This window comes from Filicampus tigris, chromosome 20, assembly GCF_054856515.1.
Source record: "Filicampus tigris isolate MCC_2025a chromosome 20, RoL_Ftig_1.0, whole genome shotgun sequence".
NCBI classification, from domain to species: Eukaryota; Metazoa; Chordata; class Actinopteri; order Syngnathiformes; family Syngnathidae; genus Filicampus; species Filicampus tigris.
Genome location: NC_141236.1, coordinates 3,041,001 through 3,063,161, shown reverse-complemented (window position 1 = coordinate 3,063,161; position 22,161 = coordinate 3,041,001). Strand labels below are relative to the sequence as shown.

At 38.1% G+C, this 22,161-nt stretch overlaps 1 protein-coding gene across 3 annotated transcripts in view; it reads right to left on the bottom strand.

The window, feature by feature from the left end:
• Window positions 1-3,683: 3,683 nt before the first annotated feature.
• LOC147127860 (uncharacterized) overlaps window positions 3,684-22,161 on the bottom strand; it is a 28,390-nt gene continuing 9,912 nt past the window's right edge. For 2 of the 3 annotated variants that reach the window (XM_086018310.1, XM_086018309.1), the window contains exons 5-41: window positions 21,730-21,888; window positions 21,101-21,163; window positions 20,712-20,747; window positions 20,552-20,617; window positions 20,108-20,170; window positions 19,468-19,536; window positions 18,825-18,866; window positions 18,686-18,748; window positions 18,450-18,512; window positions 17,905-17,967; window positions 17,257-17,298; window positions 17,113-17,175; window positions 16,879-16,941; window positions 16,404-16,445; window positions 16,267-16,329; window positions 15,747-15,899; window positions 15,285-15,455; window positions 15,145-15,189; window positions 14,908-15,060; window positions 13,386-13,556; window positions 13,252-13,296; window positions 12,518-13,048; window positions 12,288-12,317; window positions 12,030-12,155; window positions 10,336-10,445; window positions 10,197-10,255; window positions 9,541-9,680; window positions 9,271-9,474; window positions 8,990-9,193; window positions 8,771-8,917; window positions 8,503-8,681; window positions 7,135-7,299; window positions 5,656-7,053; window positions 5,529-5,570; window positions 4,907-4,972; window positions 4,662-4,728; window positions 3,684-4,558 (exon numbers count right to left, since the gene is read on the bottom strand). In XM_086018310.1, coding sequence (XP_085874436.1) covers window positions 4,488-4,558; window positions 4,662-4,728; window positions 4,907-4,972; window positions 5,529-5,570; window positions 5,656-7,053; window positions 7,135-7,299; window positions 8,503-8,681; window positions 8,771-8,917; window positions 8,990-9,193; window positions 9,271-9,474; window positions 9,541-9,680; window positions 10,197-10,255; window positions 10,336-10,445; window positions 12,030-12,155; window positions 12,288-12,317; window positions 12,518-13,048; window positions 13,252-13,296; window positions 13,386-13,556; window positions 14,908-15,060; window positions 15,145-15,189; window positions 15,285-15,455; window positions 15,747-15,899; window positions 16,267-16,329; window positions 16,404-16,445; window positions 16,879-16,941; window positions 17,113-17,175; window positions 17,257-17,298; window positions 17,905-17,967; window positions 18,450-18,512; window positions 18,686-18,748; window positions 18,825-18,866; window positions 19,468-19,536; window positions 20,108-20,170; window positions 20,552-20,617; window positions 20,712-20,747; window positions 21,101-21,163; window positions 21,730-21,888 — 5,237 coding nt within the window. In that variant the 3' untranslated portion in view covers window positions 3,684-4,487. The remainder of the gene's footprint in view (window positions 4,559-4,661; window positions 4,729-4,906; window positions 4,973-5,528; window positions 5,571-5,655; window positions 7,054-7,134; window positions 7,300-8,502; window positions 8,682-8,770; window positions 8,918-8,989; window positions 9,194-9,270; window positions 9,475-9,540; window positions 9,681-10,196; window positions 10,256-10,335; window positions 10,446-12,029; window positions 12,156-12,287; window positions 12,318-12,517; window positions 13,049-13,251; window positions 13,297-13,385; window positions 13,557-14,907; window positions 15,061-15,144; window positions 15,190-15,284; window positions 15,456-15,746; window positions 15,900-16,266; window positions 16,330-16,403; window positions 16,446-16,878; window positions 16,942-17,112; window positions 17,176-17,256; window positions 17,299-17,904; window positions 17,968-18,449; window positions 18,513-18,685; window positions 18,749-18,824; window positions 18,867-19,467; window positions 19,537-20,107; window positions 20,171-20,551; window positions 20,618-20,711; window positions 20,748-21,100; window positions 21,164-21,729; window positions 21,889-22,161) is intronic. The other variant, XM_086018311.1, reaches the window with a different exon arrangement.

Below are 22,161 nucleotides of genomic sequence, written 5' to 3'. Positions count from 1 at the left end.
AAAATGGCTTACGACTGCTGTAACCCAGCATTTGCTTTGTCTGTAAGGACAAAAGTTGACAACAGACCACATCCTTTTTTGGAAGCCCTGATGTTTTTCCCAAAATAATACATTTAAAATAAATAAAATAAAGTCATAAAATTGTGCTGGCGTAAGTAACGAATGTAAGGTGGCAAAGTCTCAGTCAATATGATATATTTTCATCGTCTTTTCATCTGTATTTTTTAATGTTGAGCGTACACATGCATCTTCACACTTCTGATGCGTTTTTTAGAAAAAAAATCCAATCATCTTGAAGCCATTTACTTTTAAGTATATTATTGATGAATCTGAAATATTACCGTGTTCCAGGGGCGGAACCATTGATGGGCCTGGGTGTGCACAGGCCTACCCAGATTGACAGACTGCTCACACAGTGAGATTCATGAAAAGATAAATTCTAAATTTTTGGTAAACAATTTTTGAATTTGAGTTTCGTTGGGGTTTTTTTTTTATTGAATATTAAGAATGACATAATTGTGGTGTTCTCAGGAAGATCTGAACTTCATATTCCGTTTGTCATTTTAAGAGAATATACAATGTGTTGGGACAGAAGGATTGTGCTCAGTGAGAGAAATATTCAGGCCCACCCTGATTTTTCCAGGCCCACCCATTAGCCACGTTCTGGCTCCGCCCCTGCCGTGTTCCCCCGCTATTCATGGGCGATAGGGAACAGTGACAATACATAAATAAAATTTCTTATATTTTCCAACAAATGCCACAAGATGGTGGCAAAGCTGTACATGTAGCAAATTGCAAAATATAAACAATTATAAATATTTGTAAGGAGAGAGAGTGTCAATTACTTGCAGATTTTCGCACCGGGGGCTTGGTCCCTAACCCTCAAGAACGAGAGTTCACTGTTGATTTGTTGATTTCTTTTTATAGGAACTCCAACCATGTGAGGCGCTCCGGTGCCCTTCTTCTTGTTCGCATTCGGAAGTTCCTGACCTCCAAGTTTTCTGGAATGCAGCATTCATCTCTGACACTGCTAATGGCTAAGCCCCGGCTCATTTTTTTTAAATGACTAAAAATGTAAGACTTAACATACATATGGAAACAGTTTTGGTAATGCAAAGGATTTTCCTCGTAACATAATCCTAAACAGGAATCTCTGCATCTTAGCTTGTGCGTAGCACAGTGGCACAAAACAGTCTTTGTTGCGTTTACAGGCCTTACATCATCACCAGGGTCCGGCCCCCTGCTGAGCGGCTACCAGGGGATTTGGTGGGAGATCTCAGCAGTACACTTGGCCCTGACCTGAACCTGTGCGTGTTTTGTTTAGCTCTTCGACAGGAAGTTAAGGCAAACTCAATGTTCAAGATCAAATCTCAGTGCACTGACGCTGCATTAGGATGAAGATTTGCAGGTAGCCGAAGGCCTTTGAACTGGCAGGTCCCTTTGCATGGCACCGCATGCCGCTGCTCCATCACTGCCCGTCTGCCCAAGCTCACTTTTTCCACCCATAGCTCAGTGCCACTAATTAAGACAAGAGGGCCTTGCCAGTTAACGAGGGAAACACATTCACATTGCGCCGCACGTTTGTGTGGACACGTACGCACAAGCATTAACCTTTCGGCTTGATGTACGCTTCCAATTGGAAAGCTGTTCCTTTACCTGAACTCTGCATGGAAAAAAATACAGTAAGGGTTCATCACTCATTCCAATAGGATGATTTTTATTATGATCGAACTTGACATATGGTAAGGAGAAAAAAAAAAATGGCTGAGACTTTTTTCCTAAACCGCTTAATAATAACATTCTGTTGATTAAAACCCAAACGCCTCACGTGTGCCGCAGAGACATTAGTGACTCATTAATCCCAAACTCACTTGTCCATCACTAAAGGGTGAAGAAGTTGCGGTAAATGTGACAAATTAAAGGTAAAAATAACATAAAGTCATCAGAAATGGCCTGAGCCAACTACAAGTCCTTTCCATCTGAAATTAAAAAATAAAATCAATTTATTTTTACATTTTGAAGGGCCTCTCATCCATTTCAAATGTCCCCGTTAATCTGCATATTTTTGCAATGCGGGAGAAAATATATGGAAGTGTACCTTTGTCACCTGGGTTTGAATTTGAAATTTTAATTTAATTCAATTTCATTTGAATTATTGTTAGCATCAAAGTCGAACTTAAAATAAAAAATAAAAGTAAAAATTAACAGCTCAAAAAACTCCATTGTAAAATAATTTGACATCTAAACTCAAATGACACAAAAATACCATAAGAGAAGCAGTCGAACCTTTCTCAATTTGACCCAATGCCCAACCAATGAAATTACACTGCTTGGACATGTGACAGTGACACTGCAAAGAAAGCTTGTTGTAATTGAAGTAAAATTGGGTCAGTATTACTCCATTTTACGGACTTGACTTTTACCTTATTTCTGACGGAACTAGATAACGTCACATCTAATAATTATAACTCACAGGCAACCCAATGATTGTTCTGAACTCCTTTTTCCTTGTCACTGTTGTATAGAATAAAACAGAATAATGCATTTGAGTTGTGCCATGAAGTGAATGTAGCTCATTTGGCGCATGGTCGGGAATTAAAAAAAAAAAAAAAGAAACAACTTGAGCTGCTGTGCAGAATGTTGAATGCTAGTAAATCACACTACCGCCCTTTAAAAAAGTGACAAAAGGAAATTCTAGGGTAAGACCAGACATAATAAAACCATTAAATCCACACAAAACATAGTTAAGCGCAGCTTCTATAAATGCCTTTTTATAGGGCCATAATGCTAAGATATCAACTTGAAATATTCAGCTTTCACCATTTGGGTTGGTTAGCAGGATAAATTATTTTGGGAAAAAAAAGTCATATTTGTATTGTTCTGCAAGGTGAATGCAAATAAATCTTTCTGAAAATTTGGAAATAATTTAGTTGTGAGTCAAAACCAAACACATGGTTTAGTGTGTCTCTGGATATACTGTATAACTTTATTATGTCCACTCTGGCGTGCGTGTTTCTGAGACTCCCTTAAAAAAAATGGCGTTCATTTTAACGTCACCTGTCATGTAAGTATGAAAACGTGCTCATCTCTTGAGTGAAGGGCCTTTCAATCATTTTTGTGTGTGTCACTTGATAGACGAGGGGACAAGGGGAATTTTATCATGACACATCATCAGTGCCAGATGTCTCCAAACAGCACAATCACAAGCGCTTCTTTCTCATTTCTATACATCATGTCTATCTTGTTAACCGCTTCGAAATGAGGTATGAGTGACGCACAAGCATTTTCTGCAGGTGGTACTGCGTTTAAATATTATGTACTGCTGCCCTCTGTTGGAGGATAAAATAATCAGCTTAGCCTTTTTTTTTGTAATGTTTTATTTATTTGCATTCGACCTACATTTGTCAAAGGGTTGTGGTGATGGTGGGAAAAAGTATGGCCATGGATTTCCTTTGTCAGTCAAATCAATCACTCTACATGTACTACAATACATTCCCGCTTTTCAGTCATGCAGCAAGTTGATGCTTGGTCAAGTATGCAACATTCAAAAACATCAGCATTATGTTTGTGCAATGCAAGGCATTATCTAAGGTAGACCAAAGTTAAAGTTGATTTTTAAAGGCAGGCCATTTTGTTGTTGTTTGTGTTGACATCCATTGTAAGCACACAAAGAATAAACCATCTTTATTTAAGTCATGTTGTTTAATTGTCCTTCATAAATTAAGTGCATTTCTTATAGTCTACTTTTTATCAAATAAAAAAGACATTATTTGGGAACAAATCTACATTGGCAATTTTGTTAACTGTGTACAAATGTTACAAGTGATCAATTCAAACAGCTCACTTTTATTAAAAACGCATTAAAAATACATTTCTGCATTACATAACGATTTTTACACCTAACCATAACCTCTGCACTCCAACTTCCGTTATCAAAGTGTAATTGTTAACATTTAATTATTTGTTCGTTGTACTGTATATTATAACTATCTGCTTTAACAGATATTCAAACACAGTAGCAGTTTACCTTCTTGAAAGCTGTTGAACAGTTTGTACGTCCACCAGAATTTGGGTGAAAAAGTCGGATAAAACCTCTGAACTAGATGTACTGAGATGTAGTTTACAAAACCTCATGAGACCTTAACTAAGGATTTAGCGTATTTTTTGCATTTTTTTAAAATTTACATTTTATTAATTTATTTTTTTACACAACGGAATGCATTGTCACTAGTCATCAAAGTTAATTTTAATTTTAATATTTTATGTTTTAAAATGACTGGTTAACTTCAAAATCGAGACATTCCACACAACGGTGGCATAAATGAGTCAAAGAATGCATGCCGGGTATTTATGCCATTGCATTGTTTTAAAACAATGAATATCGATGACTCATTGCAGTTAAAATATAAGATTGTACTTAATAGTACAGAGAGACAGATTTCTTAAATCTAAGTAAAGCCCATTTTATGAGTGATTATTCATCTGATTCAGATATTGGAGAATAGCTCAGAGCCACTCGAGCTACTTGAGTTTGCAGCCTCTGACACATGATAAATATCTGCAGGACAAACAACAAAGTGTTGATTAGAAAATTAATTCAAGCAAGCAGGACTGGGGTCGGGGGGGGCTGAAGGGGGTCGGGGGGTTAATCAATAACTTACTTTTTTTCCTACCCAATTTTCTGAACCATTTTCGGCCACTTGAAGAAGAAACACCAGCACTTGTACTCTAATAGAGAAAGCACAAGGAAAAAAAACGCCATTAAAAATCAAACTAGCCAAATAGAACTTACTTTTGTATGTGTACAGAATTGTAGAGTTTGACAGGCATAGGTACAACATGGGATGTTGACTCATTTGTATGGCCGCATTTATTGTAATATATAAATGATTGTCACATCACTTACTGCAGTTTGATTGGAGCCAGAGCCTGAGCTTGATACAGGTAATTTTTTGGAGAGAAGAGCTCGGATCTATAATTATAATCAAATTCAAAATCAATCACTTCACTTGGTGGCTAATGTTGGGAACAATATAGTAATATTCATTTTACATTCAAACTGGTGCTATATTTCACTAATGTACCGATCGCATTTCAAAGCATTCTAGATACAAATTAGTAATTCACAATTACTTATTGACAAACCAAAACAAAGAGGTTGTACAGTCATGTCCAACAATTAATTTGTTTACATTCAATTAAGGCTACAAATAGCTAAAAAAAATTGTGATATTGTAACCTGTCCACAAGCGATGGGAAAATGAAGCTTCATGAACCACCAAGTGAATTTTTTTCACTTCTCGAGATGGTGCTCTTGGTTTGAAGATAAATGCTTTTGCAATGGAAATATATTACATTTCCAATATATCTTTAAACCAAGAGTGGCATCTAGAGGGGTCAAAAAATATCACGAGCGCTTCATGAAGTTTCATTTGACCATCATTACTTTCCACTAATACTACAGTCCCCCGAGTGGTATACATTTAATTTAGATCAAGCTTTTCATAAGCAAACATCACTGAAATTACCTTTGAATCCAGCAGGGTCCCAAACACTAAAATAAAGAAACCCTAAAAAAAGGAAATTAAAAACAAGACCAAAGTTACGTCATACAAAATGTACTGCCCAGAAAAAAACATCAAGTGAAGAAAATACCTGCAGTGAATTGAAGAAGGCAAAAGCAATGTGGATCCCTTTATTTGAGGACGATATCATGGTTCCCACTCCCAAAGACCACGTGAGTCCAAATAATGGCGTCAAAATGATCACACATCTGGCAATGACAACCAGTGTGTGCTTTTCATCAGGATGAGTTGTCTCTCCGACCCCTCGTCTCAGCATTTTGAACATGACCACGATAATAATCAAAATGTTGATAAAAACCACAGTCAAGGCCGGTATTACTAAAGCCAGCAGGGCTTTGGTCTTGATCCAGTTCAGCCAACATGCATCATTTTCCCTGATGTATCCTTTTCCCGGGGCCGTGGCAGCAACGGTGACCACAGCTATTATAAGTGGGCACACATAGCCAAAAAGAAAGCCAATAGCCATCATGGCTGATTTGGACATATGGGAGAAGACCATGACGGTTCGGTAGAACAGAAGAAGACCCGACGCGAGCATCCAGAAGAAGAGAGCCAGGTAGAAAAAGTGCATAAAAAATGTTGCCGTGGTACATGGTTCCAGTGGAACCTTATGGTCCTCATCTGGGTTTTCAAGGGGGTTCTTGGCATAAGAGGCAGCAATTATGAAGCAAATGTCTGCAATCAGCAAAGACAGGGCAGTGTTCACGATACACACGTGGCGCATGAACGCAGTGCTGTTTCTTGTCAAGGCTTTCCAAACATATGCTTCAATGATGAGGCATATGACAAGACTTGCTATAGATATGCCAACTCCGATATACGTGATGATATCCAGAGCGACTCGTATCGATTCGGGGATATCTTTTGCCATCAGAATCGAGAATGAGGTGAGGTGGTCGCAGTTGCAGGTCACTGTGTTGTTGATATCGGAAACTAACGCGCAACCCTCGTCGTCCCAAGCTCCCAAGTTGTCGAAAAGGGTGAAGTTCCAAAAGACGCATTGCGGATTCTGCGTCAGTGAGTCGTTCTGCTTTTTGAAACTCAGGCTGACATTTCGAATCTCTGTTTGTACTCTGACGAGTGCCACTGCAGCATTGATGGTGTTATTAAAGGAAGCAGATGCGTTGGTGTTTGTGAGCGTGTTGTTAAAGCTGGAGTTCCGTGGTGGCAGGACATTATCAAGGGAGGAAAAGACGATGGTGGTGATGCTGAGATTGGAGCTGTTGGTGTTTGAAATATCAATGACGACGCTGGAGTTGAATTCGGCCATAAAGGAGTCGTTGAACGTCGTCCTGTTGAGCAGAATTGATCCAGTTCTGATGGTAAACTCCCCAACTAACTCATCAGCTAAAGTCTCCATTGAATTAAGCAATTTGGAGCTGTCATTGCGAGTGACGTTTTCTCTCAGGAATTCCCAAGATTCTCTTGCGCCATCACCAATGAGGACATCTACTGTTTCCAGCACATTCTGCAAATAAAGACATATTTACTTGTAGGATTCTTCGTGTGATTACGCCGCATAGTAAAGGATAACGAAGGGTCATCATACCTCCATGACAGTTTCATTCACTTCAGAAGAAACATTAGCAATGACACTCAGGATGCCAACAATAGCTGATATGGTGGCAGACGAACTTGTGATTTCTTCTTTTTCGTCCTGGACAACTTTACTAAGATTTGCAGCAAATTGTGGTACTTCCTCTTCAACCAAATCCTAGGAATGCAAGATTATAAATATTTGGGGAATTATGTACATTTCTGCATTTATCAACCAACAAGTCATTTGCTGGAGTGCTAACAACTAAAATCGCAGAGCAGAGTTGTTTGTGTTTAGGATTTTTCGGACTATGTTAGGAAAGTCTCGCAACTTGGTATTCAAGCGATTCAACTTGACTTTGACTTAAAGCGGAAGTCAACGAAAACATATTTTTTTCAAGAATATGTTCTATGCAAGCCCACCTGGTGAAACAGGGAATTCTGATAAATATTGCGTTTGTGGAATAAGCGTTAATCCAATTGTTTTTAGCCATCTCTGGCTGAAAATTACATCACAACTGCCCACAACGGCCAATCACGGCTCAGATTCAGAAAACAGGTGAGCCGTGATTGGTTGTTGTGAGCAGTTGTGATGTCATTTTCAGCCGACAGAAGACAAAATGGCCGCCCCCGGAGATGGCTAAAAATGAGTGCATTTTGCTGCTTAAGTCATATTCCACAAACGCAAAATTAATCAGAATGCCGTGTTTCAACTAGTGGGCCTGCTGGGAACATATTCTTGAAAAAAATATGTTTGGGTTGACTTCCGCTTTAAACATGACTTTACAAGCCATTCTGTTTAAAGTTATATGCGGAGATGGGCACTTTACCCTATTTTGCCGGTCCGCTCTTCCTCCACAAACGGGGCACCCTTCCGTCATTGTCCCTCCGTTCTTATTCATAAAAATAATCTTCCTCCGACCCCGTCCGTCCTCGTCCTTTTAAAGCGTTACTGTCCATACATTCCGTCAGTCTGTCGCTGGGAGTTTCGTGAGTGGATTGAGGCTTTTTGCTATTAAATTGAAAGTTTATGTTCCATTTTTATTTATGATGAAACAGTGATTGTTTTTATAAAAGTGATTATCCGGGTCCAAATTATTCTCAGGGTCTAATGTCTTGTATTCAGCGTATTTGTAGGTTTTGAAGTCATTTTTTTCAGTGTGCATCTCTGTGGGGTTGATCGGGTATAGCTGCAGTTCTGATTTGCGGTTCTCAGAATGCCGCTTAGTGGTCTTGAATTTGTTTTGATTGTTTAATTGAACTGAATTTAAACTCCTTAGGAACTGTTTTTTTTCATTGTGTTATACAGGCTAAAAGGTTTTCTCATTAATTGATCACTTTCACATATAAAAAGGGAAATATGTTATATTTGGTCACTTACCTCAGAAACAACTACCAAGTCCTTGATTACAGTCACAATGCAATTGTCTTCTAAAAGGACCCATTCTCCTGTCTCCCTGCATATCGCAGTCCTGCTCCCCTCTTGACCAGGATCACATGCTATGGTTGATATGTCATTTGGTCGTCCGGACCCATACAGAGGGTCATTACATGCAACATCTTGAGAAAAAAATAAGTAATAATTTGTTAGGCAAATTATGGTTAAAAATAGTAATGAGGAAAAGGCACATTTAAAATGTCGTTCTTACTGTCATTAAAAATGATCATTGTTGTTGTTTCTTCATAGTCTCCTGGGTTTTTTACTTTGCATGTAAAACGTAATTCTGACAAATCTCTGCAGCCTCTCAGCCTATATTGGTGCACAATGCAGTAGCTTCCCTCATCAGGCTTTACCTCTGTGAAAATGTTCAAATATTGCAGGAAAAGTGGCAGGGCAGGGTGATTTTCACTTCTCATTGCTGGCTTACCGGAGTTTAAAGCATTGTTGTCCAGAAACCACGTGACAATATAGTCGGACTGCACACAACACTGAAGTGGCTGTGTTCCCCCGTCTGAACACTTAACATTAACTTTGCTCGGCACTCGCACATTTGGAGCTTGTCTGATATTTGTTACAAGTCCAACTTGCACAAAAGTCATAGTTGTGCCCATAATATTACATTCATAAAGGCCTGTTAAAAAGACAAGAAAGTTGAATAATAATCAGGCTTTAATTGTAGTTCATTCATTAAAAAAGTTTGGGGCTTACCAGCATCAGCCAGAATCACGTTCGTAATTTCAAACGTAGATACTGTAGCAGGTGGACTGATTTTAATTCGTCCAATCGGTTTGATTTCCTGGCCATTTAATTTCCATTTAACCTTAGTGGCATTGCTATCAGGAGTGGGGCCACATGTCAATGTCATTGACCTCCCAGTATATGTCACATTTGGAATTTGGATTTGAGTTGGACCTTTGGAAAACATATGTGAGGCAGTTACAAGCTGGAAGAAGTTACAAAAGCGATGGATGAACTTACTATTGTAACGTGCAGTCACAAAGCCAAGGACATCAGCAATTGGCTGCATTGCGTTAGGAAGTCTTTGATTCACTATAGCAAGTTCGTCAGTGTCAACTTGTGATGTTTCAACAGTGAAGTCTGTAAGCACACTTCCTGGTCTGTAGGAAGAAGCACAAGCAACCATAGAGACCTTAAAGTGGAAGTCAATCCAAACATATTTTTTCAACAATACTCTATGCAAGCCCACTAGTTGAAACAAGGCATTCTCATAAATATTGCATTTGTGAAATTAGAGTTAATCCACTTGTTTTTAGCCATCTCCGGGGGCGGCCATTTTGTCACTTCTGTCGATTGAAAATGACATCACAACTACTCAGGGCTCAGGGAACGACCAATCACAGCTCAGCTAGAAAACAGGTCAGCCGTGATTGGTCGTTACCTGAGCCCTTAGCAACCGTGATGTCATTTTCAGTTGACATAAGTGATAAAATGGCCACCCCCTGAGATGGACAAAAATGGGTGGCTTTTGCTTCTTAACGCATATTCCACAAACACAATATTAATCACAATGTTGTCTTTCAACTAGTGGCCTGATGGGAACATATTCTTGAAAAAAATGTGTTTGGGTTGATTTCGGCTTTACACCAATTTCTGACTGTCTGTGCCATGTTTACCTGAACGCTGTCACAAAAATATTGACAAATCCTGTAAGTCTTCTATATTCGTCAAATAACTGTAAGTAAAAGAGTGAGAATTAGCATTGAACAAATAAAAATACATGTTTGAAAAAAGCGGCATGCCATTAGGACCTACCACGGGCCTGATCTGAGACTCAAACTCCTTGTAAACAGCGCTGGTTTTATCGCTCAATTCTGGAGTGTACTCTTTGTCCAATCTGATGGACATTTCTAATTGTAATACTTCTGAGAGAGAAAACAGAGACAACAGAAAAAAAGTAGATGAGTTTACATAAAGATTATTATAGGTGGATCCGTCACAAATACAAGAAAATATAAAAAGAGAAACCAATTTGTGTTGTCTTCCCCGCAACCATGACAGCGCCATTTGCCCTAAGTGTGGTGCACAATGTGATTTGGGCCATTTTTTTCTCCATATTAGCAGTAACTCTTGCTAAATTTGCTTACACTGCTGAGGGAGGTAAGGCGTGCTGCTGTGCCCTGGAGGATTAATGGTGCACTACAGTTCCGCAGATTCCAGTACATTCTGAGTTTGCTGAGTTTGGTAATGTGGCGTTCGCAAGCTGAGCCGTGATTTGTGATTGTGATTTGTCATTTTCAGTCGACAGCGAGTAGCAAAGTGGCAGTCCCATGAGATGGATAAAATACTCTGCTGCTTGAATCTTATCTTATGAACACAATTTTAATCAGGATATTGTGTTTAGACTAAAGGTGTCGAATAGAACATTTCATTGTAAATATTTCCCGAACAGGAAGTGCTGTGTTAGCTGATTAAATGTTTCGGACTTAATAGTGTTTGACAAATGTTTCATGTTATGTACACTTGCCTATTGATCCCTTTTTTTTTTTTTTGTCCATTTGCACTAACTTTATGTTCTCATACTTGTTCAAACAAACACTGGGCGTGATCTTATGAGCACATTTAATTGAAATGTAGATTTTTGATCAAATACAATAGGAATATCGTTGGACTGAATAGTAAGCTATTTTAGACTGATAAAATAAGGGTCAAATAGTATATATTAATGAAAACGTTGTGATCTAAAGTGGGTCGGTCTATATGAGGGGCCATTAGGGACATGATTCAGGAACAGCTCTCTCACTTACTACTGATATGCTCTCATGCACACTAATGACATCTTTGTTGCTCATAAACACAACTGAAACGCTCTCATACACGCTAGTGAAATGCTTTCTTACACACAACTGAAATGCTCTCATACACACTAGTGAAATGGTTTCATACACTCAACTGAAACATTTTCATACACACAACTGAAACACTCTCATATACACTACTGAAACTCTCTCATGCACACTACTAACACCCTTTCATACACAACTGAAAAGCTCTCATACACTTCACTGGCTCCCAGTGCATTTTAGGGTTGATTTTAAGATGCTTCTATTTATCTACAAATCTATAAATGGAGTCACCCCGGCATAGCTCTCTGAGCTCCTTTTTTTCCAAACTCTGGGCTAGTAGTAGCTGTCATTTCATCGCAACGCCCTGGCGCTGATAACCACCCCACCCCCACCCCGTCCGGTCAACATGGATAACTGAAGTTGTACTTATCATCAGCCCAATGGTACAGAGCTCGATAATAAATTTCTTAATGTATATCGTGTATAAAGAAAATAATCAATTATATGTCGTCACTGTCCAGTGAAAAACAGTTATGTCCATTTTTTTTATTTTTCTTATTTTTGCGTGAGTGGTGTATCCGTGTTACAGACATCACATTAAAGTGGAAAAAAAAAAATCAAAAATCGGACATACGTGTTTTTCATCTGTTTTTTCAGAAGTACCTTTCGGGGGATCAGGAAGAGTTGAACTGGTGGCAGTGGTGGTGGAGGTTTTAGTAGTGGCAGGCTCAGTGGTCATCGTAGTCGTGGACTTCGTGGTCGACGGGGTTGCTGATACTGTACTGTTTTCTGTGGTGATTTGTTTAGTCATTATGTTTGTTGGAAATGTTTCAATTTAATCATAATACCAAGTGAAAGGGTTCACTATGTTATTTGTTATTGCTGAGTTTAACACATTGGTCACGTGAAATCTGAATTTACCTGTTGTTGATGGGGCTCTTGTAGAAGTAGCTGATGTTGAAACGGAATTATTGAAAAGGGAACATTGTTAATTAAGTTAATCGGAGGAAGGAATCTGGGATATTAGAACTTGACATTTGTTGAACTGGCCATTATACACATTTCATGCTAAATAATCATCTCTCTGTAACACTCATTTCTCTGTGATTAACACCACTTCACAATAATACTGTGGGCACAAAGGTTCTTACTTGTTACAGTTGTTGGTGCTTGAGTTGTTGTCGTATTTGTTACAGTTGTTGGTGCTTGGGTTGTAGTATTTGTTACAGTTGTTGGTGCTTGAGACGTAGTATTTGTTACAGTTGTTGGTGCTGGCGTTGTAGTATTTGTTACAGTTGTAGTTGGTACTTGAGTTGTAGTAGTATTTGTTACAGTTGTTGGTGCTTGAGTTGTAGTATTTGTTACAGTTGTTGTTGGTACTTGAGTTGTACTATTTGTTACAGTTGTTGGTGCTGGCGTTGTAGTATTTGTTTCTGTTGTTGGTGCTTGAGTTGTAGTATTTGTTTCTGTTGTTGTTGCTTGAGTTGTAGTATTTGTTACAGTTGTTGTTGGTACTTGAGTTGTAGTAGTATTTGTTACAGTTGTTGGTGCTTGAGTTGTAGTATTTGTTACAGTTGTTGTTGGTACTTGAGTTGTACTATTTGTTCCTGTTGTTGGTGCTTGAGATGTAGTATTTGTTCCATTTGTTGTTGGTGTTACAGTTGTAGAAGCCAGTGTTGTGTCTGCAATTAGAGCAAAAAAGCATTATTAGAATTATTTGAGCAAAGAAACTTGATGTCATTTTTAAGTTAAGTTTATTATGTATGAGCAGTAATTAAATAAAATCTAAACAAAAACATACTGCTGTCTCATGCTGGAGGATTGTTTTTTTCATGGAAATAAAGATTTGGTGAACATTAAAAAAAAAAGGCTTCTTCTCACTTACATGATGTTGTCGGAAATGTAGTAGTGATGGGACAAGGAGAAGTGACTTCAAAGAAAAAAAAAGAGAAGCATGGTAGAAACAACCTCATAACCTAATGGATATTGGCATCTATTAAACCATTCTATATTACTTACTGTGTTGATCGATAGATTGGCAATATTCTCCACCAGGAGGAATGGCATTTATGCATCCACATGTGTCATTTGTGATGTCATCACATGATCCATGCTGGAAACACTGGTCGCATGGCCAGCGATATCGATCCTCACATGTGCACTGGAAATCACCACTGCTTGCATTGCAAACTAGAAATAATAACAAAAGCCATATCAAAGCATCTGTTCCAATAATTCATTTTCAAGTTATGCAGTACTTGAGTTTCTTACTAAGACAGTTGGACATTAAGGGCATTTTGGGTGGTGATAAACAAGCCCAATTTTTTTTTTTTTTTTTTTTTTTGAATTAAATTATGATTCTATGACTTTGGGCGCGCACAGGTAACCAATCACACTGTCATTCACACCTAATTTAGTTTAGCTAATTTAGTTATCAATTAATCTAAAATGGATGGTTTGGGAATGTGGGGAAAAGCCACAGTATAATTAGAAAATAGAAAAAACATACAACTAACCCTAACCCTAACCCTAACCTCCACACAAGAGTAGCTGTACCAGAGTTTTAATCCGGGACATATCCACTGTAGAGCAGACGTGCTAACAACTAACGAGTCACTAACAGAAATCCCTAATAAATCACCACACGTAAAGTAGGGTACTGTTCATTAAATTTTGCCTGATGATGATTATGACCAGCATATAATTGTCTTACTTTCATGTCAAATCAAATCAAATCAAATTGTATTTATATAGCACTTTTCACACACAAGATGCAACTCAAAGTGCTGTACATTAAAAACGTCAAAATACAGCATAAATAGAGAACTCATTCACTTATGCATACACAAACGCACACACATATAGCCTTAAAAAGAGCCATGGCAGGGCACAGAGAAACCGTATGAGGAAAGAGTACCCGAGGGGGGCTCGTCCACGCTGAGAGGGATGACAGCCCATGGCCACGGGTAGCACCACCACCTCAGAGACTCCCCTAAGCATTGCGCAGCGAGGGCAGCCACACCTCCCAGCGCGGAAGCCCCCCTTGAGGAAACACTGGAGGTAAAACCTAGATGAAGCTAAAGGAAAATGACAACGAAGCTAAAAAGATAAAGCAATAAAAGAAGCTAAGAACTATAAAGCAATAAGATTGGATAAAAATAGTAAGAGACTAAGAACAATTATTTAAAGGCCAAACTAAAAAGGTATGTCTTGAGCTTCCCCTTAAAAATATCAACAGTCTCTGCAGACCTGACGTCCTCTGACAGGCTATTCCAAAGTTGAGGACCAAAATGGCTGAACGCAGCCTCACCATGCGTTTTGGTCCTCACCCTAGGAATAATTAAAAGGCCGGCGCCAGAGGACCTCAGGATCCTCGAGGGTTGCTATGGTAAAAGCAAGTCAGATAAATAAGACGGCCCGAGACCATTTCTACATTTATAAACTAATAAAAGTACCTTAAAATCTATGTAATAAATAGAGCTAATTTATTTTATACTACTAATTGAGCCCTGCCTCCTCCACCCAAAAGATGTATATTTACCAGTGGTTATGTTGATATCAGAGATCTTTGAGTAGATGTCGATATCAATGGGATAACTGATGTTTCTCAGGATGTTTCTTAGCAGGCTTATCACAGTCATATCTGTGGTGTTTAGCTCAACAGTGACGATGTATTCATGATCAAGTGGAGGAGCTGTAGGGAGAAAACAGTCAACCTTTGTCTGCAACACCAATTGTTCAACAGTCTTTTGAACAAATATTGTCTTGTTACTCATACATGTTGTTGTTGGAGACGTTGTTGTTGGAGGGCAAGCTGTAAATTCTGTAAGGAAAACATAGAGAAGTAATGTCATGCTGATTATGTAAAAGAAAAATGTATGTTGTATGTTTCGATATCACTGGTTCAAAATGTCTTACTGTATTGGTCGATAGCTTGGCAATATTGTCCTCCAGGTGGAATGGCATTAATGCATCCACATGTGTCATTTGTGATGCTGTCACATGATCCATGCAGGAAACACTGGTCACATGGCCAACGATACTGATTCTCACATCTGCACTGGAAATCACCACTGCTTGCATTGCAAACTATAATTAGAAGAAGATGAGGATTACGTTCCGATTCTCTCAGGGATCACCCAAACCTTTTTGTCATACCATGAGTATTCCCTCACTTCAAAAGTAGAACGTCACAAAACACATTTTTAAATGAAAGTCATTTTATTTTGTCTCCTAAAACTTTAACTTCCGGCATTTTCAACAAAGAAATAACAGTTTACAGAACTAATAATGGCCTTTGTATTGTCCCCCAACTCAAAGATGTAAGTAAAAACAACTCTTATTGTAATTCAAGCATTTTGCCTTTATTTTTTTATTTACCTGTAGTTATGTTGATTCCAGAGATATTGGAGTAGTTGTTGATGGCTATGGGATAACTGATGTTTTTCACAATGTTCCTCAGTAGATTTGCCTCGCTCACCTCTGTGGTGTTCAGCTCAATAGAGAGGATGTATTCATGAACAAATGGAGGTGCTGCAGGGATATATTAAATGGGAGCATAGCACACAACAACATGAATAGGAAGAACAACAACTGTTTCGTATTCATATGTAGGCCATACAATTGGGCACTGTTGTGTGAACCAGTGACATTAAGTTTTAACAATTGAGATATTGCTTTGCTGTCGCATTACAATGGTTGAGAGAAAATTTCACAAACTCTTGTCACTGTTATTGATGTTTCAGTGGCCATGATTGTAAAAGCATTAAGTCGGCACGACAAAAGTTTTTTGACACTCCTTCTAAAGACACTGTAATGTTGTATTACTAAGAAAATATGTAGGATTAATATGTAAATGTGGGAGACACCAAATGCCAAATAGAATTCATAGAACACTTACTTATTGCTGTCGTTTGTATTCCAGTTGTTGTTTCTAATGTAGTGGTAGAGCTGAATCCTGTGTCTATAAAAATGGAAACTAGTTGAAACCTATAATGTCCAATTTCAGAATAGAAGGAATTGTAACGATTGACTCACTTGCTGTTGCAGTAATTGTAGTGTTTGGAACAGCTGTTGTGTCTGTAGGATATACAGTAATTGCTTCATGAACAGAGGTGTCACACAAATACTTCGTTACCTAACTTAAATAGAAATTTTGGGCAATTTATTTTCGTAATGTAATCTCTCCAAACAAACGCCCCTCCCCCCTGTCGTCTGTTACATTTAAGCGTGTGATAGCCAATGTTAAATGAAAAAAAACAACACACAAATCGTCAGCAAAATCAAACCGATTTTTACTGATTTATAACTTTTTGAGCTGTTTTTGAGCATTTAACAATCCTAATATAATCCATAAAAATTGACTGGTTGTCTGTCAGTACAGTACCTATTTTAGTGGCTAATCCTCCACCTTACTCGCCATATTTTCCTATGAAAAACTGTTTTTTTTGCATGACTGGTTGTGATGGGTTTATTTTTGGAAAATCACAAATGTTATTTTTTTAACTCTTACTTATTGGTGATGTTGGTCCAACAGTCGTCGTAGTTTTGGTGACTGTTGTCGTAAATGGTGTGTCTGCAAAATAGATCCACAATTTAAAGAATCCTTTAAACAAATCAACATTCACAACATCTCTTTTGATGATATTTCTGAAGCTATTTAATTCGTGTTGCAGGAGTTCGGGTGGAAAGGAGTGTTTTATTATTTGAATTGTATCTTCTGATCATAGAATTCATAAACTCTTACTTATTGGTGTCGTTTCTATTTCAGTTGCTGTGTCCAATGTGGTGGTAGAGCCGAATCCTGTGTCTGTAAAAAAAAAAAAAAAAAACTAGTTGAAACCTATAATGTTCAATTTCAGAATAGAAAGAATTGTAACGATTGACTCACTTGCTGTTGCAGTAATTGTAGTGTTTGGAACAGCTGTTGTGTCTGTAGGATATACAGTAATTGCTTCATGAACAGAGGTGTCACACAAATACTTCATTACTTCACTTAAGTAGAAATTTTGGGCAAGTTTACTGGAGTGTTCATTTGTCAATTTTTGATCGTTATCATTCCGGCTTTAGATAAATTGAAATTATGTTATTATCAAGGGGGTGGAGAGCAGGGGCCTGCTGGCGATCAGAAATTAACACATAGACTGGTCTATTTCCGGGCTGGTCGAAACGCGTGACCGCCGTTCCCCCTTACGATTATTTTTTGTAGTGTGATGTCCACCATACGAACACCCCTCCCTCTCGTCGTCTATTACTTTTAATCGCGTGACAGCTGCCGTTAAATTCAAAGAAACAACAAATCATCACCAACATCAAAACCATTTTTCTTGATTTGTAACTTTTTTAAATCTGTTTTTGAGCGTTTGACCATCCAAATATCATCCATAGAAATTGACTGGCTGTCTGCCAGTACCTATTTTTGTGGCTAACCCTTCACCTTATTGCCATATATGTCTATGAAAAACTGTTTCATGGTGTGACTGGTTGTGTGTGATGAGTTCATTTTGGAAAATCACAAGTGTATTTTTTGAACTCTTACTTGTTGGTGTTGTTGGTCCAACAGTTGTCGTAGTGTTGGAGACTGTTGTCGTAAATGGTGTATCTGCAAAAGAGATCCAGAATTTAGGGAATCATTTGAAGGTGGTGGAGAGCAGGGGCATGCTGGCCATCTGAAATTTGGGGAAAATCAACACAGAGGCCAGTGTATTTCCAGGCCGGTCCAACCACGTGACGTCTGCCCCGCCCCCAATTAATTTTCGTAGTGTAACTATCGCCAAACGAACGCCCTTTGCCCCTGTCCTCTGTTACATTTAAGCGTGTGATGGCCAACGTTAAACTTATAAAAAACAGCAAATCATCAGCAACATCAAACCGATTTTTATTGATTTGTGACTTTTTCATCTGTTTTTGAGCATTAAACAATCCTAATATAATCCAATTGATTGGTTGTCTGCCATTACCTATTTTTGTGACTAATCCTCCACCTTACTTGCCATATTTTTCTATGAAAAACTGTTTTATTGTGTGACTGGTTGTGATGGGTTTATTTTTGGAAAATCACAAGTGTATTTTTTTAACCCTTACTTATTGGTGTTGTTGTTCCCACAGTTGTCGTAGTGTTGGTGACTGTTGTCGTAAATGGTGTGTCTGCAAAATAGATCCACAATTTAAAGAATCCTTTAAACAAATCAACATTCACAACATCTCTTTTGATGATATTTCTGAAGCCATTTTAATTCGTGATGCAGGAGTTCGGGTGGAAAGGAGTGTTTTATTATTTGAATTGTATCTTCTGATCATAGAATTCATAGAACACTTACTTATTGGTGTCGTTTCTATTTCAGTTGCTGTGTCCAATGTGGTGGTTGAGCTGAATCCCGTGTCTGTAAAAAAAAAGAAACTAGTTGAAACCTGTAATGTTCAATTTCAGAATAGAAAGAATTGTAATGATTGACTTACGTGCTGTTGCACTAATTGTAGTGTTTGGAACAGCTGTTGTGTCTGTAGGATATACAGTAATTGCTTCATGAACAGAGGTGTCACACAAATACTTCGTTACCTAACTTAAGTAGAAATTTTGGGCAAGTTTACTGGAGTGTTCATTTGTCAATTTTTGATTGTGATCATTCCGGCTTTAGATAAATTGAAATTATGTTATTATCAAGGGGGTGGAGAGCAGGGGCATGCTAGCCATCTGAAATTTTGGGAAAATCAACACATAGGCCAGTGTATTTCCAGGCCGGTCCAACCACGTGACGTTTGCCCCGCCCCCAATTAATTTTCGTAGTGTAACTATCGCCAAACGAACGCCCTTTGCCCCTGTTGTCTGTTACATTTAAGCGTGTGATGGCCAACGTTAAATTTATAAAAAACAGCAAATCATCAGCAACATCAAACCGATTTTTATTGATTTATTTTTTTGATCTGTTTTTGAGCATTAAACAATCCTAATATAATCCAATTGATTGGTTGTCTGCCAGTACCTATTTTTGTGACTAATCCTCCACCTTACTTGCCATATTTTTTAATGAAAAACTGTTTGATTGTGTGACTGGTTGTGATGGGTTTATTTCTAGAAAATCACAAGTGTATTTTTTTTAACCCTTAATTGTTGGTGTTGTTGTTCCCACAGTTGTCGTAGTGTTGGTGACTGTTGTCGTAAAAGGTGTGCCTGCAAAAGAGATCCATAATTTAAAGAATCCTTTGAACAAATCAACATTCACAACATCTCCTTTGAACATATTTCTGAAGACAATGTAATTATTCATGCAGGAGGTACAATTTTTTAGTTATCAGCCAGCCGTTCTATGGACTCAGCTGCCTGATACCGGAAGGCTGAATATTATTTAAAAGCAAACTTAAATCATTCCTGTTTTATAAAGAATATGATTAGCGATGATCTATAGCCTTATTCATTTTTTTCTGGCCTGAATGCCTCGAGTGTTGGACACTGACTGACTGATTGGATAGCCAAATCGCCCTCACTATCATTCTCTCTCTCTCACATGATTTCTCGCTCTATGCCTCTCTGTCTACCCTAACCCATCCCTACTCTCTAAACCAGGGGTCTTCGATCCTCATATGGGGTTCAGTTGTGGTCTAGTGAGAACCTGCTCCAAGTGTAAAGTGCCTTGAGACATCTTCTGGTGTTTAATAGAATGTGTGGAACTGGATAGATATCTAAAATGAGTTTTGCATTATTTGAATAGTATATTCTGATCATAAAATTCATAGACTCTTACTTATTGGTGTCGTTCCTATTTCAGTGGTTGCGTCTAATCTGGTGGTAGAGCCCAATTCTGTGTCTGCAAAAAAAATATATCTACTGAATTGAAACAGATAATGTTCATTTGCACAATAGCAGGGATTGAAATGATTGACTCATTTGCTGTTGCAACAGTTTGAGTGTTTGAAACAGTTGTAGAAACCAGTGTTGTGTCTGTGAAAGATAAGCACCTGATGAACATGAACATCTCTTGTTTTTAAGACTCTTGAGGAGGACGTAAGGTCGTACTGAAAAATCTCGCCAGTCCAAAGGTTAAATGGAGAACGATATGGCTTTAAATAGCAGTAGACTCCTTCTAAAGACACTGTACTGTTGTATTACAAAGAAAATATGCAGGAGGAATATGTATTGTGTGGGAGATCATGACACCAAATGCCAAACAGAATTCATGAACTCTTACTTGTCACTGTCGTTAGTACTCCGGTTGTTGTGGTTTTGAAGGTGGTGGTAGAACCCAGTCCTGTGTCTGTAAAAAAAAAAAAAAAAAGAAAGTAGGTGAAATCTAGCTGTATGTCCTATGTCCAATTTCACAATCGAAATAATTGAGATGATTGACTTACTTGCTGTTGCACTAATTGTAGTAACAGCTGTTGTGTCTGTGGATATACAGTAATTGCTTCATGAACACAGATGTCTTACAGGTACTTCATTACCTTAAGTAAAAATTTTGAGCATCTATACTGTGATGATTCTGTCTCTCTCTGACATGGTCTCTTTACAAGGTTCGTCTCAAATAGTGACTATATCCTAAACCTGCATCGAGATATGCAGTGTTGCTTGAGTTGCATTTCGGCATTGCTATTTTTTTAATGTACATAATATTTTATAATACCACAAAAGTATAATTGCATTCCTTTCCTCGTTTACATTGTCTGAGAGGAGTATCCAATCTTTTTAAAAGATCATCAAGATTATTTCACCATAGAAAGTGAACTCGTTGAACTCTTACATGTTGCTGTTGCTGGTCCAATAGTTGTCGTAGCGTTGGTGAATCTTTTACTAAGCTGATCAGCTGCAAAGAGTTTAGAGAATCTATTGAATAAACCAATATGCACCCCAGGTCTTGTAAACATACCGTATTTTTGAAAACACAAAAACAACAGAAACCATTAGACCAAATATTTCACACTGATCAAATTGTACTTCTACATTCCCGAGACTCTATTTTCTTCATTTCGTGGCATTTCTCCTGGATGCACAGCTTCCCGTACTCTATGAGGGTGCTAGATTTTTTTGTTGTTGTTGTTCAATTATATTTCAGCCTCTGTCAATTCAATCTGCCCAGAGCCCACAGAACAGGACTGTCCATAACATTTAAGATATATTAGCAGTGGGCCTATTCCTCAAACCAATCCGATTTTAAAAGCAGCCTTTTCTATCCTCTAATACGTTGGTCAGAGCAAGGCAAGCTATACTACCAAAACTACATCTGTCGCAGTGGCTTTGTTGACTATGATGTATTCTATTGATATGTGTTACACTTTTGTCTTATCGGATACTGTATATTCATTCCTATAAAAACAAGTGCTTTCATAAGATGGATTTCCATAAAAGAAGCAAGATAGACTTATGTTTCACCTGACAGGCAGTAGTCTCCTTCAATGGGGATACTGTTGATACATGTGCAGGTATCATTAACAATCTCATCACAGGCTTGATAAATCTCGCAGGTGTCTTTTGGCCAAAAAAAGCCTTCCTCGCATCGGCACTGGAAGTTGCTCTCATAGAGATAGCAAACTAAGCAAAGAAAAAAAAAAGGATGTGAGAATAGAGAACAATGTGAATGGGAAATAATTTATGGCAAAAGGGTGTTTGCACACTGCATGAGATACGAAGTTACATGGAACTGCATGAGAACTCTGATATTTTTCTAATATAGCTCAATCATTGACTACCCTTCTGTGCCAAACTGGAAAGAATACAAAATGTCCACACTTCCTTGTTGAACCTGAATCCATGATATGACATTCATGAAAATACCGGGAAACGCCAGTACATTACGATATTTAT